The sequence below is a fragment of the Nelusetta ayraudi genome, unplaced genomic scaffold, assembly GCF_046127955.1.
Source record: "Nelusetta ayraudi isolate G7.1 ecotype Tasmania unplaced genomic scaffold, CSIRO-AGI_Nayr_v1 ptg000002l, whole genome shotgun sequence".
NCBI classification, from domain to species: Eukaryota; Metazoa; Chordata; class Actinopteri; order Tetraodontiformes; family Monacanthidae; genus Nelusetta; species Nelusetta ayraudi.
Genome location: NW_027466052.1, coordinates 3,327,286 through 3,345,384, shown reverse-complemented (window position 1 = coordinate 3,345,384; position 18,099 = coordinate 3,327,286). Strand labels below are relative to the sequence as shown.

The window sequence follows — 18,099 nt, the reverse complement described above, 5'->3', positions numbered from 1 at the left end:
TTAGCAGGGAACAGTAACAATGGCACGCCAGGCCGCGCTTCGTTTAGCAATTAGCGCTCCGGCAGTAAACAACGCGGTGCTCACATGTGAGTTCGGCTGAACCCGGATCAGCGTCTCTGTAGTTGAGCTGAATCTGAGATGCTCATGGATGGAGCTCAGAGGCTCTTCTGCGCAATGAGGAATAATTACTTATACTTTTTGCCTTCCATTACGGAAAGGGAAAGGAGGCCGGGTCAGGGGTCAGACACGTGACCTTCGGGCTGCCACTTTCTTGCTGTCTCTACGTCCTCTCCGTCTTGGACTCCAGCGGGGGAACCTGGAACCCTTCAAAAACCTCCCCAGTAGCTGCTTCCCTCTCATTGGACAAGGGGCGGAAGGTCAGCCCAATTTAATTGCTACTCTGCGCCCACAGTGCTCACCAGGGACTTGAATCTATGACTTTCTGCCTGAGGCCTCAGCGCTAGCTGTGCATTGCTTTTATATTTAGCCCTCTGTTTACACCCTGCTGCAAAATGCTTTGAACCTATCGTGACATGACAGAGAACCGAGTAACAAGGGGACGGACTCACTGGTGGATGGAAGCTGGCAGGAAGCCGTCCGTTGTCACTTCCTGCTTGGTGACCTACGGCCCACAAAGCCGAAGGTCGAGGAATTAATGAGGGTTAATTGAGCCATGTGCCGGTGTCTTACCGCAAGATTACTCAACGCTTCAATCTGTCACGAGCCCCAAAACGACGGCCAATCCCGTTCTTGGACAGTTCCAGGCAAGAAGTGCTGTCTTCGGTCTCCGCTGGATTAAACTCTTACAGCTTTCACCTCTGAGGTTCTCCAAAGTCAACTCTGAGGCGGTTCTAGTGGATTCGCCACTTTCGAATCACTTTGCTCATCTTGTATATCGTTGTTGTTGTGGTCATTGCCATCATTTTACTCATGATTTGCCTTGAGCGAGGCAACCACTGGCGGAGATTCAGGCGTTCAGGTGACCTGCTGACCTCAGTCCGCTGAGAGCGTCGCTGGATTACAGCACCATGTTCATGTAGACGTTCCTGCTACTTATGCTGCTGCTGCTGCTGCTGCTGCTGCTGCTGCTGCTGCTGCTGTGTGTGTATGTGTGGATTCCTGCAGGCAGACGGTGGGACAGTGTGTCTGTGTGTCGGTGCCAGGTCACCCTCAGGTGGAGGACGGACATGCGTCCTTTCTAACCCTCGGCAGCAGATCCGCTCTGGGAGGTCACGCCGCGTCCTGGCGCGCTCACTTGTTTTGGAGGAGTAAATACTACTTCTCCCGAGTACTATTACCGATGTTCCAGGGGGCGAGCCGGCGCTTCAGCTGATAAGCCGATTTGCGGTAGTAGCTGGATGGCGTGCCGAGGCGGCCTGTTCTAAGATCACCAAAGGTGGGGGGTGGCGGGGTAGGGAGCTTTAGAGGGATTGAACAAGGAGCTTTCCAAAAAACAAGCTGACCTAAACGCAGGAGACGAAACGGGATGAAGAGGGAAAACACACACAATGTTCCGCCTGTTCGCTTGCACACACCTGCCCTCCGCTGCAGGGAACGCCGCACATCGGCGCAAAGCCCGCCCACGCTTACCTACTGCCAGGTGCAGCCACTCTGGGATGACATCATCACTGCAGATAATCGCGGTTCTGAAAGGAGTCGTCACACTACTGTACATTGTGTGAAAAACAGTGTGGACTGCATTGTGTACATATTATTGATGTAATAAACCCAACCGCTGGGATGTTTAGGGACATTGCAACAGTATCCAGCCGGGTGCAGGAGGTCAGAGGCAACATTAAGTCGCTAACTTGTGCGCTGCTCTGCCAATGACTCGGCAACGGTATATTTCTTCGGCCACCGCCATAAAACTTGCGCCGTCGATGATTTAGTTGATAGTAACATTGACAGGTAGGAAACAGTGCCACCCGCTGTCCATCTCCTCCTGTCGATCTTCCTCCTAGAAGCCACTCATTGAAGTAAAGTGTACAGCGCCACCTAGCCTCTCGGATTAGCTCCTTGCCATGTAAACTTGGAGTACTGCCTTAGTCTGATTAGACTGTAATCAGGATAAGGCAGTACTCTGATTATACACACACACACACTCACACACACAGCCGCGGGGAGGGGAGATGTGCTGTTGGTGAAACTCGCTGCATTTCTTTGTAATTGGTCCAAATGTGAACAGAATGTCAGAGCTGCCAGGAAGGAAGTGTAACAGGAACACCGCGTCCTCCTGACCCCCTCTCCCTCCACCTCCCTCCCTCCCACGTCGCCTCAGGGAGCGCACTGAAAGACTCTCCGTCATGCTTAGTGCCCCCTGTGGTCACTGGCAGAACTGCAGACAGCTGAAGCCAAACGGGCTAACAGGAAGTTCAACATTTTTCATAGAAAAACCTCTGACCGGTCCCCCCCGGAGCTCCTCCTCCTGCATCCCCTGTGTGTGTGTGTGTATCTGTGTGTGTGTGTGTGTATGTGCGCCCGCGCATGTGTGTGTGTGTGTGTGTGTGTGTTTATCTGTCTGTGTGTGTCTGATCTGCATTGAGTTCACATCAGGTCTGGCTCCTCTTGGCTGTATGGAGCAGGAAGAAGGGTCCAGGTGATGTTCTCCATCAGTGCCTCATGTTTGTGGGTCCTGGTCAATTCTCCCCTTGGATGTTCACACTGACTGTGTATCCAAGCGATGTTCTAAAAGTAAAGAACGTTCGATCGGCCTCCTCACACAGCACTAGCAGTTGCAGCAGTCTGGATGTCAAGGATACAGTGTCAGCTTCGCCCTTTGCTTCTCATCTCATTGCACCATTGAAAAGAATTCTGTTTTGCCAGCTAGGAACAGGTTAGGCTAGCACACGGTGGATGTCTCAGCAGCACCGCGGTCCAACTTGATTTTGACAAGAAGAGAAATGCATCAATGTAAGAGCTCCCTGGCACCTGGTGGCTGGCTTCATTATCGCTCAGACGTCCCCACCCTGGAATGGATTATTTCAGTTCAGTCTTTGCAGCTCATTCTCGTCTCATTTAGTTGAGTGAGGATTTTTTATCATCCGTTGGGTGTCTCTCAACAATTCGATGGAAGAAATAAGGGGCAGGAACAAAAAAACCCTGGCAGTGACAAGCAAGAAACAGAATGTTCAGTGTTTGGTTCCTAGCTGGTTGGGAGGGAGGAGGGGGGCGTGGTATTCCATTCTGACTCTGAGAGTCTGTGTGTGGTGGCAACATGAGGTCCGATCAACAGGCATTAGACTGGCCATTGGACTGTAAATTCACAATATTCGCCTCTGTTTGGAGCTCCAGAGCTGCTAGCTGCCGAGCTCAGATGTTTGATTGTTTCTGGCTGAGAGGAGATGATTATCAGCAGCTTACAGCCGAGACTTTTCTCTCGAGACGCTTCCAGGAATATGGTCAGGAAGCAGAACAATCGGAGCCCACGGTCGCTCCAACACATCGGCTGTTGAACTCGTTCCCCGGTCTGCTGGGAATACCGAAGAGCCGCCAGCAGGGATTGGAGGCAAAGAGCAAAAAAAACAAACAAAAAAAAAACAAACCAAAACCAGGATCTCAAAGAGTCCTGAAAGCCAGAGTTCACGACCTGGCTTGGCCTGAGTACCTGAGTACCCAGAAGTCTGGACCAGGTCTGAATCTGTGCCAGAACATCTGAGCTGACAAGGCAACCGCCCGACTGGACGGCCGAGCGACGAGCCCCCTCCTGGTCCTCCACCCTCACCTGTGGCTGCAGGTCTGAGCTGAGCGGCGGTGCTCACTGATTGGCTGAGCCACTGTGAAGCGTGAGAAACAAATGGTGCCCTGCTTAGAGATTCACCGGACGCAGCGCTGTGGACAGAAAGTGTTTGTCTGCTGTGGGAGAAGAGGAGGAACGGAGCTCCTCACCCAGGTCAGCGTGACTCCCAGGGGGGGTTGGGAGAAGGGTGGTGGGGATGGAGGGTTTGGGAAGAGGGGATGAGAGTCACATGTCAGCACTTTCTGCAGTGTGAGCATGGAGCAGGTGAGCGCAGTGGGACAGATTAAACCACTCGGAGGTCCAGGACGACTCCTGCAGCCCGCCACTCCACACTGATGACGTTGGTTGGGGGGTGGGCGGGGTTTGGAGGGAGGGGGGGGGGGTTGTCACAGCAGGGGGGCGTGTCCAAACAGAGTGAGAACTCTGACGTCTCCATAGCTGTTGGTGACTTTGGTTCTGTGCCAGAATTTAGCAGTTTCAGTCAGTGAGCGACCCGGTGTGAGTGTAGCATGCGCAGCCAGTAGCAAATCTGCTGCTAATTAGCCGTGTAGCACTGTTGGAACATTCCGGAGGTACGTCGCGCACGCACTTCTACAGCCACTAGAGCAGGGGTCGGCAACCTTTCCCACTAAAGGAGCCATTTGGACCCGTTTCCAACAGAAAAGAACACAATGGGAGCCACAAGCCCTTTTTGACATTTAAAATGAAAATTTAAAACCACATATAACGTTTGTTTTGTTTTTAATTTATTTTTGCCTTTATGCTATGTATAAAGGGCAACCTTCACTTTTAAAAGCGTCATCTTGCCCAATCTGCCATCAAAAAACATTCACCTGGAGCCGGGGGGGCATTATACTGCCTCTTTTAGAGGGTGACGGAGACCTGAGGCTTTGGCGATTTTTGCAACTGCCTCTTTCTTTGCGTGAGTTCCGGGAGAAAGCCCATGCACTCGTTATTTGACAGGAAAAAAAGTGAGCCACTGCAGAGGTGCAGAAGAGGCTCCAGAGCTGCAGTTACCGACCCCTGCACTAGAGGGAGCCCCAGCACGGAGAGGCAAGGCGGAGTCGTTAACGGTGCCAAGTGCTAAGACGCACTCCCTGTTTCAAATTAAAAGACCTCACAGTCCCCTGTCCTTCATGCGTCTCCCCCCCCCCCCAACTCCCCAACACTAATAATTTTGTAGCACTAGAACTGCACTAATGAGTTAGTAATGCTAGAACTGCACTAACGGGGTGATAGTACTAGTACTGCACTAATTACACTGGTTGGGTGTTCCTGGGACACGTCATCAGTTCAGTCTTGCTTTTGTTACCAAGGGTGAAAAGGAGGGAGAACTTGCTCTGTGTCTGTCTCTGTCCGTCTCTCAAGCCACAGCGTCCAGTTCGAAGGGAAACCATCGGCCTCACGGCAGCCTGTCTGCTGGTCGGTGGAGCAGTGGCGCCAACCTGTGGACAGAGTCTCGCCCTTCTCCGGTTGTTGTGCCTCCTGTCTGAGTGCTGGCCTGCAGGCGGTGCTGACGTTCACGCAGATGCTGGTGCCCCCTGCTGGACACTTCAGGTCCGCACACAGGCGGCTCTGGGTAAATGGGAGAGATGAGGCATAGATGTGAGAGGTTGATGATCTTTTCACTGAAGCATGCGCACGAGGCTCTTTCGATTCAGGTTAGAATTTCCCGTAGCCAACAAACAAAGCAACAAATTCCTTGCTTGCACGACTCCTTTCTGCTCCTGCCAAAATGTCATGAATGTTTCTGTCACCTACTTTTTGCCAGATTTCATTCTCTGTGTGAAATCATCAGACTTGCCACCCCTGGGCCCTGACCCAGGAACAACCAGTTGCAGGCAGAGCGTTTTGTTATTACCTTTCATCCTGGCCACTTTTCAATCTGTTATCATTGCTTTTTATTGCTACTTCCTGTGTATTCTACATGGTGTATATATTTGCTTCCAACTGGCATCTTCCACACCTCAGCATGTGTCTTTTTTGTCTTTAACATGTTGTGTGAATGGTCGCATTGTAGGAAATTAATTGCCCATCAGGCAAACGCCCTGACTGATCCACTCGTCTGTACCAAACAGCTGCAACAAAAGGTTTTCGGACAGACGTGGCTACTTTATTGCCGTTGTAAATTTGTTTTATATGTAATTAAAAAACAAGACTAAACAATGCTGTTTTTATTCCAAGTTGATTATAACGTCACTCCCGATTCTCATTCTGCAGTTTGAGTATCGTGAGACGCCCCGAGAGCCAAGAGTGTGTTTTGACATGCTTTCATTTCATTTTCAGCTGTTTCCAAAGCAGATGTGCAAATGTAGGTCAGCCGTTGCACTGTTTAACCAGTTAGCTGTTGCAGAGGTTAGCTAGCTTCTGCCAGATATATGGCTATCTGGAAATCAGACAGACAGATATCTATTGGATTTTACACACTTTAGATTTCATCAGAGAATATTGGTTCCTCAGTCAACTCAGGATTCTCTTCACAAGGATTAAAATCCAGGGAAAAGCTTTCATGCACAACATCAGCGACAATGCTTCATGTGGACCCATGTGGTGCTTGACTACATGACGGCGGAATCTAGAGAGAGCTTGAACAGTTATTGAGCAAGTTTTTCCTTTCAACCTCGAAACAGTGGAGACGAATTTCACTTAAAGGATGGACGTGAAGAACAGGCGCCGGTTTCAACAGGAATGTTGTTGACGGACAGCTGGAATTCACCTCTGCCATCAAGATGAAAGTGAGCTGAGAGGGTGTGTCGCCGTGTGGACACACTGTGGCAGCATTTACGGTAAGAGGATGGACCGGTTCTCTCACATCACCTGATATTTCCCATCAGCACCACGCTCAAATGAAAATGTTACAGTTGGACCAGAAATGTTGGGTGGGCCTTCAGATATCATCCTGGAGGGACAGAGTTACAGCTGACCTACTGGACCAGGCAGGCAGACAGACAGGAAGAGTGTTCGGACCACATCCACAGCGTGACTTCTTTTGGCAGTGTGCACTTCTTCCTCTGAACAGTAAATCAAACTCACAACTTAAAGGGGACCTATTATACTAATTTTTGGGCTTTTGTATTTGATACCTGGCCCCTCCAGAGCAGCAATGCACGGTTTTCCGCGCTGAAAGCTTTTTAGATTTGTGTATCTCGCGGCTCGTGTCCTCGTATTTACTGCGTCCTGCGAAAACGCTCTGTTTCACTTCACTCCACCCCCAGCCTTGCCGGTACACGCCCCCGCCCGGGGCCACACTCTTCGTCGCTGCTGAGCCTCACTTCCTCAGTTTGCCGGTGCGGGAGTGAAGAGTAAACGGCAAACTTTACGAAACAGGCACAATTTAAACACTTATCATTGTGAAGGCTTCACTCTTTAGCAGCTGTTTACCGGCTAATCCAGCTTCGTACGGACCCAGCGCGGGCTGAGTTACGGTCGCAAGGCGGACCGAAGGTCCCTGGACGTTTTTTGTGCCTTCCGTGTCCCCAGAAATATATCTTACTTTGTGTACTGACCGTGTTTTTGTTTTGTATTTTTGCGAGACATTTTAATAAGGCTTAGAATGATTTGGTTTCATACTGTTGACTTGTATCAAAACACTGTCCGAGCAGAGAAAATATGTACGCTGAAACGATCACTTCAGTCATAGAGTCGTTTATTATTAGACAAGAATATCTGCACAACTTACGTCCACACCAAGCACAAAGCAGGAAGAGCTCTATACAACCCATGTTACCATGCTGGCAGCGTGAACATCGCTATAAGGAGTGAAACTTGCTGCCTCTTCAGTTTCGCTGCCAGCGAACACAACACACATAACAAGCAGAGCACGGAGTTAGCGGTGGTGGCTAACAGTTCATCAACACGATTCAGTGGTTGTACGTTGCAAGTAGTCTTAAAACTAATGTTGCTTGAGGTCACAATACACTCACAGTCCTCATACATGTTTTCAAATATTGCCGTGGCTGACTATTCTCTCGTCGTTCACCAGGGGGCCGAGTCGAGCCCGTCTCACTCCCGTTGCCGACCGGACCGGTGTTCCATCACATCCGCATATTAGGCTGAACAAACCTCCAACATTTTCTCTGTTCGTTCCACTCCGACGGTTGTGGTCCTTGGTGCTTCGGTAGTCGCTCGGTATTTTTTATTTTATATTTTTTAATTTCCCTGACACCGAAAAAAACATTTTCTTGGAGCAGCGCATTGCGACATCACTTCCGGGGCAGAGCGGGGGAGGGCGGAACCGGTCCAAGAGGGAGCCGGACCTTTGCCATGAAAGGAGATCCGGCACACAATTATGTAATTCCGTGCCCAGTGTTGAAAAAATCTCCGTGAACAGAGCGTTTAGAACCATGCACAACAATTTGCAGGGCTCACGTCCAAACGCATGAACGTCATTATTTGACGATATCAAGATCGTTTGACAATAGGGTTCAACATTGTAACAGTTTTTAAAGCTCAGAAAAGTGGAAAAGCATCATAGGTGCCCTTTAAAATAGAACTGTTTTTTGTTGTTTTTGTGGTTTGTTTAAAGGACAAGAGTTCCAGGAGGGCAAGACAGACAGAAGGCACTAGAACTCCGCCGTAGAGGGCAGAAGCCGCCTGACAGCTGGAGAAACCAGTTCCAGACTACAGGCATTTTTATTTTGGCTGATAAAAAAAATAAATAAAGTAATGCAAATACATTAATAATCTTAAAATGTCAAAGAACAGAACAGGCAGGCAGGCAGATCTCTAGAACTGGTGAAACTGGAGATGGTGATGGTGATAATGATGAGGGGGAGGACAAACAGGAGAGAGACTTCTGCGGTTTCACCTTTTTTTTGACTGTCAGTTGCAAACAGATGGTTAAAAAAGAGTGCAGATTACATTTCATCTCCAAGAAACCAAAAGCCTGATTATAATGTGTGTCTGTGGCTATGAACACCTAGCTAGTCACCTAGGGCCCTGCCCAAAAAAAAAAAAAAAGGAAAACACAAATTTCCATTCATACAGGAGGCATCCTTCAAATATATTGAAGCCTTCCATTAAAAAAGTATCATTTCTGTGTCTCATTGCCACGCCGAGCTTACTGGTTGAATCAAAATATGGTGACCCCAGAGTCACCTCCCTTTATTTTAGAGCCCTCCTGTGTCTGAGTTGGCTCTAGTGGAGCTTACTAGGTTAGTCGATGCAAGCCTTCAGCTACTTTCTCCAGCTGTTGTGTTTATGAAAAGTTATCCCTATTTCTTGCTGAAGGAGAGTGGCAAATTCCACCCTGAACTGCAAAGCCAAGGTTCCGAGGGCTTGGTCTGGCAGCAGTGTGCAGGTATTTCTATAAGCGGAGAGATGAATGGACCTCGCCTTTTGACAGCATGCCAGGGTTTTTTCCAGTAATGTAAGTTTCGCTTTACCACTGTTTGCTTTCACCAACTTCCTCGGAGTGACTTCCAGTTGAGGATTCTTTGACTTCTTGGAAACAGGCCCATTGTTCTGTGACATCCTGCACAGTCCAACAAAAACAGCCGCAAGTGCGTCTGCTGCACCTTGCAGTATTGCTGAGTTTTCCCAACAATGCGATATGTTGTTCCCTGACTGTGTGCTGACCTAAAAAGGCTGCACTGGTGAACATGATGCACAAATCGGAGATGCTTTTATAAGCTGGGATGGGTCACTTGATGTGAAGAAACAGAACAGGTTCCATGGCATCGTTAAAGTGCGTCGCAACATTGTTGGAACTACTCTTAATGATATTCCCAAAGTCAGGTTCCCTCATAAAGGCTGAGTCCACGCTGGGCTTAGCCACCCCCTGGCCAAATAGTTCCAGCTGCTCCCTTCCGGACACAAAAACCTGGCCAATGGTCTCTGAAACCAGACCATCAGGCCCTAGGTGGCTGGTTGCTTGCAATGCCCATTCTGTTCTTTGTTGCTATTTTGCATTTATTTTGTATTTATCTGCGTATTGTTGTCTGGTGTGTTTTTGTCTAGTTCTTTGCCAGCGGTAAAACAAATTCCCTCCCAGTGATAATCAAGCTTCTTGAACTCAAGCTCGGTTAGCCGTTCTGAAGAAAACGGCGCACGAAGAAGCAGAAAGCTTCTTCATTGACTTGTCATTCTACCATACAGTGCAGTCAGATGGTCTTGGGTTCAGATCCCCGGGGGTCCTCTCATGATGTTACTGTGTGGAGTCCACGTGTGTGGGTCGCCGTCAGAAAAATATGTTGGACACTCGGGTCAGGTCACAGCAGTCCAGGAGCAACCATCAACTTTCTGCTTCACGTACAGTGTCAATATTGCTGCTTAACCTTTGCGGTTTATTTTGAGTGAAATATGATTTTCTTTTGACGACGACTGATTGATTGGCTCTGAAGGTGCAACACTGCCAGGCCTTTTTCTCCACATGAAGCAGAACCCAAGTTTTAAATAGCTGTCCACACGCATCGGAATCTTTTCATCGTGCTCAGACCAGTTGAGCCACTGCAGTGTTGTTCTTCTTCATAGTGAGCATTCCAGGTGGATCTGCATCCTCATGCCCAACCTGACCCGGCTGATATATAAGGATGCAGCGGCAGGAGGCTATGCACCAAGGTTGGAGACAGAGGTGAGCGATCATCATGGCCTTGACAGTCCTGCAGCTGCAGGTCCTGGTCCTGGTCCTGGTCGTGGTCCTGAACCTGGTCCTGCCAGCCTCAGCATCCCACTATATGTCAGCCAGGAGCACCTACCACATCCTCGGGGTCGACCACAGAGGGAACCAGATGGTGAGTGGAGTGATTCTCTTTCTTCTATTGTACAATTTTGTTGATTTTCAGCCAGTTGAAAGAAAAATCAAACCAATTCTTGTTATCAATTAAAGGAGTCAAAACGCCAAAGTGGAGTTGTTAAATTAAAAATTTAACCCAGATTCAGACGTCCACACCACTTTTGGGTTCCGAAAGGAGAATTGATACATTATCGTTAATAAAAAGAAAAAAAAAACTCAACAAAACTATGATATTGCTATTGTGCCATCGCCGCCTGTGTTTTGTGTCTTTGTGTGTCACTTTTTGTCTCCTCTATTTGAACTGCCTTGACTTCTGTCAACTAAAGTTGTGTTGCTGACATTTGTGTGATTTTTTTTTTTTATCCTATCTGCCTCCACAGGTCAAGGTTCGCACCAGGCAGGGGTTTTCCAGCTGCGGACACAGTCTCTACCTGTTCTGCAGTGGTAACTGCGGTCGCGAGACCGAAATCCAGAGAGGAACCATTGACAGCAGTTTCAATGCGCCGCCTCACATCTCGCAGTGGTGCGAGACGGAAACCGTCACCACCAGGATCATGTCCAGCGATAGACCTTTCTCTCTCAGGTAGGTCTGCTTCTGCCGAGTTGGTGCTCTCAATATGGTGTTCTCAATTCCAAAGACACTGGAATCCAGTGTCTTTGGAATGTTGACCTTTCACGTCAGTTACCGTTGATTGTTGCTGAATTGTGAAAGATCACCCTCGGTCTGCACTTTGGGACCCAGTGGACCATTGACTCTGTTTAGTCCAATTTGTCAGGCACCGGACTTCTGACACCAATTTCCGGTGCCATCTCTCCTCTCTTTTGCACAACAGTTCCCACAGCTGCTGCTGGATCCGAACGGCGACTCACTTTAGTTCCTGGAATGTTCTGGTTCCAGTGGATTTAGGAACAAGATCCGACACCTCGAGACCCAACCGTCCACCGCTGGTGTCTGGCTTGCCCTTCATCCGGTAAGTCTTACTGCAAAAAGAAAAAAAGGGAAGCCAGAAAGAGGACAAGTCCAAACCTCATCTTCATTTCAGAGGCGCTGTGCTTTGCTTCAATAAAATAAAAAGTATAATGTGTGGTGTGTGTGTTGTTGTGTGTATATATGGTGGTGGTAAGTTTATCACAGTGCATGTCTGAGATCTGACCGTGTCTCCTCTAGCATTCCCCAGAACTGCCCGCGCACATACAAGCTGTTGGCCTTTGACCCCGATGAAGACAGGGTTCGATGCCGGTACGGAAACCAACGACACTGGGAGTGCGCCGCTTGTCGGCGTCACAGTGGCTTCGTCCTGGACGAGGTAGGAAGGGAAACTAATTTTCCCCGATGTTCACATCAGAACGTCTTTTTCACGTAAGCTTGTTTGTGCTCACACCGTCAGGACACTTGCACCTTGAGATATGAGAACACCTACTCAAGCTCGAAAGTTCGAGGCTTTGAGATGATGGTGGAGGATTTTCCTCGCAGTCACGTCATCCTGAGCTACAGCGACGGCTCCAGGGCGTACAGGTTCCCGCTCCCTGCGTCGAAAAGTGGTCAAGATAGACACCGCAGATGGGTCTCTTCAACCCCCTGGTGGCAAAGACCTACAACTGCAACCACCCAAAGACCTACAACTGCAGCCCTCTGGTGGCAAAGAAGTACAATTGCAGCCCCCTGGTGGCAAAGACCTACCACTACAGCCCCCCAAAGACCTACAACTGGTTGGCCAAGACCTGCAACTACAGCCCCCTGGTGGCAAAGGCAGACAACTACAGCCCGAGTTACAACTTCTTCTAGTCGCTTAGTTAGATTCAATGGCACAACAGCTTCTGCAATAATAACACCACCATCATTCATTGACCCTCTCAGCAAACTCCCTTTGCAGTTCTCATTTCTGGGTGAGTCTGGATCTGGATATGACATTAAGAAATAACTTAAAGTTAAAGGGCACTTTCTGGACCCCCACAGTGTCATAATGAGATCATTTTCAAATGTTTGGGTGCCATGTGTAAAAAGAAATCAGATTAAATTAGAGCTCGATTATTTTTATCAGTTATTTTGGTCTTTGGAAACTGTGTACATCTTAAATTTACATAAGTTAAAAATGAATGAATGAATCATTTGTTGACCCTCAAAAAATAAAACTGAATGCATCAACCCTTGAAATTGCTGCCATAATTACACAGACTATAATACGATTGAACGTGTATTACTAAAGCCAAATAACTTCATCAGTGTGGAACCGTCCTTCTGGCCGTGCAGCTCAATGTGAAATGACAATTGACACCAAAGTCAAAAGTAATTCATTCACTGCTGCATTTCCCCTCCCCTCCAGTTGACCCACCTGTTCAATCCTGCCAGGAGGGGGTGTTCCTGCCCCGGCTGGTCTATCCGACGCCTCACAACGGCGCAGCCTTCCAGGCAGAAGTCAACAAAGAGATGGAGTTCAGAGTGAGAGCAGAAGCGACGTCTGCACGGTGAGATCTTAGGCATTCAAGTAGAAGCAGCAATTTGTTTCTGGTCAGTCGATTTGAAATGTCTGTCTGTCTGCATGGCTCTGCATAGGATAAACGACATCCTCCTCAGTGGTCCTCTGAACATCAGCGAGAGCCAGAATACACACAATGAGTTTGTCGTCCGATGGACGCCCATCCAAGAGGACCTGGGACAACATTTCCCCATCTGCTTCGCCGTGGAGTCAGTGGGGTGAGTGTCTCTGGCTGCTGGAGCTGAAACCAATTCTTGCGTGCAGGAGGATGCTTGCAGTACCCTCGCAATGCCTCTGGGGGCGCCACGCAACCTCACCTCAACACAATAGGAGCAACAGGGACCAGTTTTAGGGATCATTTCGTTGACAAGAAATGTGGTTCATCTGTGTGGTTCATCTGCGACCGTGGAGTTATAGGTGCATATCAGCTAACTGCAGCTAGCCAGCAGAGGGCAGACCAGTGTTTTGGCACAATATTTTTAAACATTATGTCGTCCATGGATACAGTCAGTTTAAACAATGTTTTTTTTCTTTTCTTTGTTCTTTGCAGGAGCCTTAGTGGGTCAGCTAAACAGTAAGTCCTCTGCCATTTGCTGTTTTAAATGGATTGACAAGTAGGGTGATGTCAAATGTCCAGGGTTGATGACAGAGTGTGTGTTTCCTGCCGGCTCCAGGTTAGGCCACTACCACTCTGAGATGCGGTGTGTTCGTGTGGAGGTGGTGCCGGCGCGCGGTAAGTCCCACGGCACAGGCAGCAGCACAAACACCTGCAAAGTGCTGCTAATCAAATGCTGACCTCCTGTTGACAACCGAGTGTCTTCATGTCACATTAATCCTGCTAAAAGCCTCAATAGACTTCTGCATCCTCCCCCGAGCCCGTGTCCAATAAGTTCTGCTGTCCAGATGTTCCAATTTTTAGATAACCTACAGGCCCCCAAAACATTGAATAAATAAAATTAAAAATAATTAAGGAAGAACCATTCACAGAGTCCCAAAGTGTTTCTACAAAAAGAATTAACAACAGACAGTAGCCAAGCACCAAGACAGGAGATTTGATAAAGGACACAGTAACAGCAAGTCAGTTGAGAATCGTTAAACCGTTTGGACGTCAACTCTAAAATCAGATGTTGTGTGAGACATTTGTGATGGGAACCGCAGTGATTTAAGGTGTACTGAATCACTTCAGTCAGTACAATAAAACCATAATTTCAAAACATGAATTCACTACATCATTCAGTTTTCCAGCACTTCACACAATAGTGCTATTGCTTTCACAAAAGACTAGGAAACTCAGTTTAAATGTGTTACATGTTTTTGCTACAGTTCTGCATTTTTCTTCTACTTGAGTATTTCGAACTATAGTGCCTGATTTTGGCAGGTTTGTCTGCCACGAGTCAGTGGAGTCAGAACTTTCAGTGAACGAATCACTGAACGTACAGTTCCTGTGCTGACACATTCCAGCTGTCTCAGGCAGCAGACTCTTCAACCTCCATCACACTTTAAAAAGGAATTTACAAAATTGCAGTGTTTTACTGAACTAAGAAATTAACATATTGTTTCAGGAAGCGATTCATTTCGCAGACAACACAACACTGCTCAATACGGGGGTGGGGGGGGGCGCAGGGAGTTTCACCTCTTGCTTTTCTAGCAATGCAAAACTGCTTCCTCGACGGTTCACCTGACGAAACACATTTGCCGTGCAGTTATTACCAACGTGATCTGCAGTGAGTCGTTGATGAGGGTGGAGGTGGAGAAGACCGAGTACTTTGGAAACAACCAGGACCACTTTGAGCTCAACAACGCCGCCAACACGGCTTGCCAAGTCAACTCCAACCGCACCCACATCTTCGTGGACGTGCCCCTCAACTCGTGCGGCACTCAGATCGAGGTGATGCTGGCTCCTCTTGCCCGTGCAACCCTTTCTAATGGGGCATCGTAAATAACGCTGTGCTTCACAGGAAGACGAGAACTTCCTCTACTTCAAGAACGAGATCACCACCGTGGACAACGCCAGCAGTCTGATCACCAGGATGCACGAGCTGGAGGTGCAGTTCCAATGCCAGTACCCCAAAAATGGCAACGTGAGCCTGGGCTTTACAGCACACCGGGACAGCGTCACAGTGATGGAGAAGGGCTTCGGCACCTTCACCTACCAGTCCGAGTTCTATCCTGACAGCGGCTTCCATAGCATGATCGACCCCAGCCAGTACCCGCTGGAGTTTGACGTCGGCAACGAAATCTTCATGCAGATCCAGGCCACATCTTCCATCAACAACACCAGGCTGTTTGTGGAGTCCTGCCGTGCCGCCCCATATGACATCCCCAACTACACACCAACATACACCATCTTCGAAAACGGGTAGGAGCTTTAGTCTGTATCATGGTTCATTTGCCGGAACCTTTAAACTGTGTAACTTCCCTAGTTATGCCACAGTCCAGAGACACGCGCGAGTGGTTGATGTTCTCTCTATGATAAATTGGTCGAAGGTGTAGCTGCGATAGGCCCCACCTCCTACCACTCTGGATGCAAGAGAAGCGGTGACAGATTGTGGATGTATGACGCAGGAAAATCGCTGAATCCCTTTTCTTGTTCCTTACATTTCCAGGTGCAAAGTGGACCCCACAATTGAGATCTACCCACCTGAACACAACCGACAGTTTCGGTTCAGCATGGAGGCCTTTCAGTTCATCGGCCAGCACGACCAGGTGAGGGGCTAAATTCACACTGTTTCAAACAGGTTACAAAGTTTGTGTTCTCTCGTACATTTTTTTTTTGTAAAAACTGCAATAGGCTGACTAAAGTTGAGTTGCCAACAGTAGTGGGTTTAACAGCGGGTGCATGGGTGTTGGGCCACATGCCGCGCTAAGGCTCCAATCACTGCTCGCATCCTGGTACCGCCCACACACCCAAATTTGCTGGCCATGTAACCAACCATTAGGCTTCAGGAAAGGCTTCGGATTTGCGACATCAGAGCAGAGCGTTGACAACGTGTCCCATTACACTTAGGTGTACATCAGCTGCTCCGTCATGATGTGTGAGGACGGGAACCCAAACACGCGGTGCGCTAGGGGATGCCAGAAGTCAGGCAGGGGGAAGAGGGAAGCCGTTAGCGAGTCATCGCTGCACTTCATCTCACAGGGTCCTCTGCGCCTCAAGAGGTCTGCAGGCCTCAATGAGGGCTCAGGTAAGAGAATTACAGAACAAGTTTTTCCTGACTCACATCTGCCAGTGAGTTGTTAATAACTGTGTCCGCCTCCTGCAGCAATGACCACCAACCTGAACCTGAACCTGGTCTTCATCACCGGGTGTCTTCTAGCAGTTGTCGCCATGGCGAGCGCCGTGTTCATGTACAGGGCCAAGATGTCCAAGGTCAAATACCAACCTCTGCCCACGTCTGAAACTTAGGCGGCAGAGTGCAGGAGCCCTGTCTGAAGACTCAAACAAGATTGTTCAGTTTTTTTATCGGTTCGGGGGGCTTGAGTGTGTTTATATAATGGTGGAAGTTTTGTTTCGGAACATAATGAGTAACCAGCCAGCGATAAGCGATGATGTTGATGTAAGAGAAAGACAGCCAGCTGTCTATCAGGTGTTCTAGGTGTCTGCAGTGCTCCTAGTGGTGACATTTTTGTCTAGCATGAGTTTGTCTTGACATGAGTCCAAAACAAAAACAGCAAATGTCAGGGCCCCTACACGCTGAATGCGTTTTTGCGGTCTGTCGCGCGGCCTGACGCAGACGGGTGCTGAGCGCTGTGACGCCATTTGGCTCGTCCAATTGGAGAGAAGCCGGTTCTGAGAGCTCAGGCTGCAGGCTGGTCTCTCCTATTGGACGTCGCGGCGTGCAAAGCTGCTGTACTCGTGATGTGCTAACCCCTGGTGCTCCCGTCAGATACTGGCCTTTTTTCGACTGTATTTTTTTTATGATTTTAAGCAGGTACCCAATTGTGTGACATCCAATCACTTCTGTGTAGTAAAAATGTCCTCAATAAAAAAATACACTCCCATGTGCTGTTTTTGTCCTGATCTCTCTTAGCGCTGCATCATGCTAACACAGCCCTGCACACAATGTCCCGAGAGGAAGAAAACTATAAACATTTTTTTTTTTTTTTTTTTTAGAGATTTTAGAGGTTCTCCACTTGCACCCATAAACATTCTGTTTATCATCCACTCCAGGGGTCACCAACGTGGTGCCTGTGGACACCACCAGGTAGCCCCCAAGGACCACATGAGTAGCCTGCAGGCCGGTTCGAAAAATTGCAAAACTTCCTGAAGTAAAATTCGATTTTATCCAACCTTGTTAAGTCATTGTTGATACTTATTGAGAACTCATTAACTTTATGTGTCTTCACATAGACACGTATCATTAATAATAATATACAACTCAGAGAGTTTGTTATTTAAAAAGAGTCTAGCAAACTTATAGCCCCTCATGTGATTCAATACCCATGAAGTAGCTCTCAAAAAGGTGGTGGTTTAAGAACTTTACATTAGCAATTTGGGATCATGATTTATGGTAACTATGTGTTTGTGTACACACACACACACACACACACACACACACACACACACACACACACAAACACACACAATGGGAGGTTAATCGTGATTGTCTCACCATCCCACACGGGGGCGCTCTTGCCTCTGGACTTCCCTGACGTGTGCATTTAGGGCTGTGGAAGTGTTTTTCCAAACGCATTTATTTGATTAGCGCCAAGGCACTCGTGCCAATGTTTCACTTGCCAGTAAGTGACGCTGTGAAAGTATCGGCCAATCCCCGTCGACAACGCTCGGACATTGCATCACGTGGTCGCGTACTGCCGGCTCATGACGGCTCTTTATTATGAATATGTCCATGATTAACGTAAGACAAACTTCCAGTCGCTGTTTGAGTCCACTTGCTCCCGGTTGTTAGGGATATAACATTATTCACACACACACACACACACACACACACAAAAGTTGTGCGCACACATTTTTTATGTGATATTTTGTAAATATTTTTGTATTTTGTATTGCATCACGACGGCTGGTCTGAATAGTTTTTTTTTGTTTTTTCATTTTTTTATTGTGCAAACGCACGTCCTTTTTTTCACTAATGCGAAGTGATGTAAACTATAACTATCCTGGTTTTCATTGTTTTTCATGAGGGAAGTCA

The 18,099-nt window shown here is 48.1% G+C and overlaps 1 protein-coding gene across 2 annotated transcripts; it reads left to right on the top strand.

Moving 5' to 3' along the window:
- Positions 1-10,277: 10,277 nt before the first annotated feature.
- Positions 10,278-16,948, top strand: LOC142882803 (uncharacterized). Of its 2 annotated transcripts, XR_012925972.1 has the most exons (15): positions 10,278-10,467; positions 10,850-11,052; positions 11,303-11,440; positions 11,638-11,776; positions 11,858-12,356; positions 12,794-12,935; positions 13,024-13,164; positions 13,497-13,520; positions 13,621-13,679; positions 14,650-14,834; positions 14,905-15,305; positions 15,553-15,652; positions 15,954-16,131; positions 16,210-16,657; positions 16,693-16,948. XR_012925972.1 is itself a non-coding variant. In XM_076017468.1 (14 exons), the coding sequence occupies exons 1-14, from the start codon at positions 10,321-10,323 to the stop codon at positions 16,350-16,352; spliced, it is 2,499 nt and encodes an 832-aa protein (XP_075873583.1). In that variant the 5' UTR covers positions 10,278-10,320; the 3' UTR covers positions 16,353-16,948. The 2 variants fall into 2 exon arrangements, 1 of the variants encoding a protein (XP_075873583.1); XM_076017468.1 differs by having other exon boundaries at positions 16,210-16,948.
- The last annotated feature ends 1,151 nt before the right edge of the window (positions 16,949-18,099 follow it).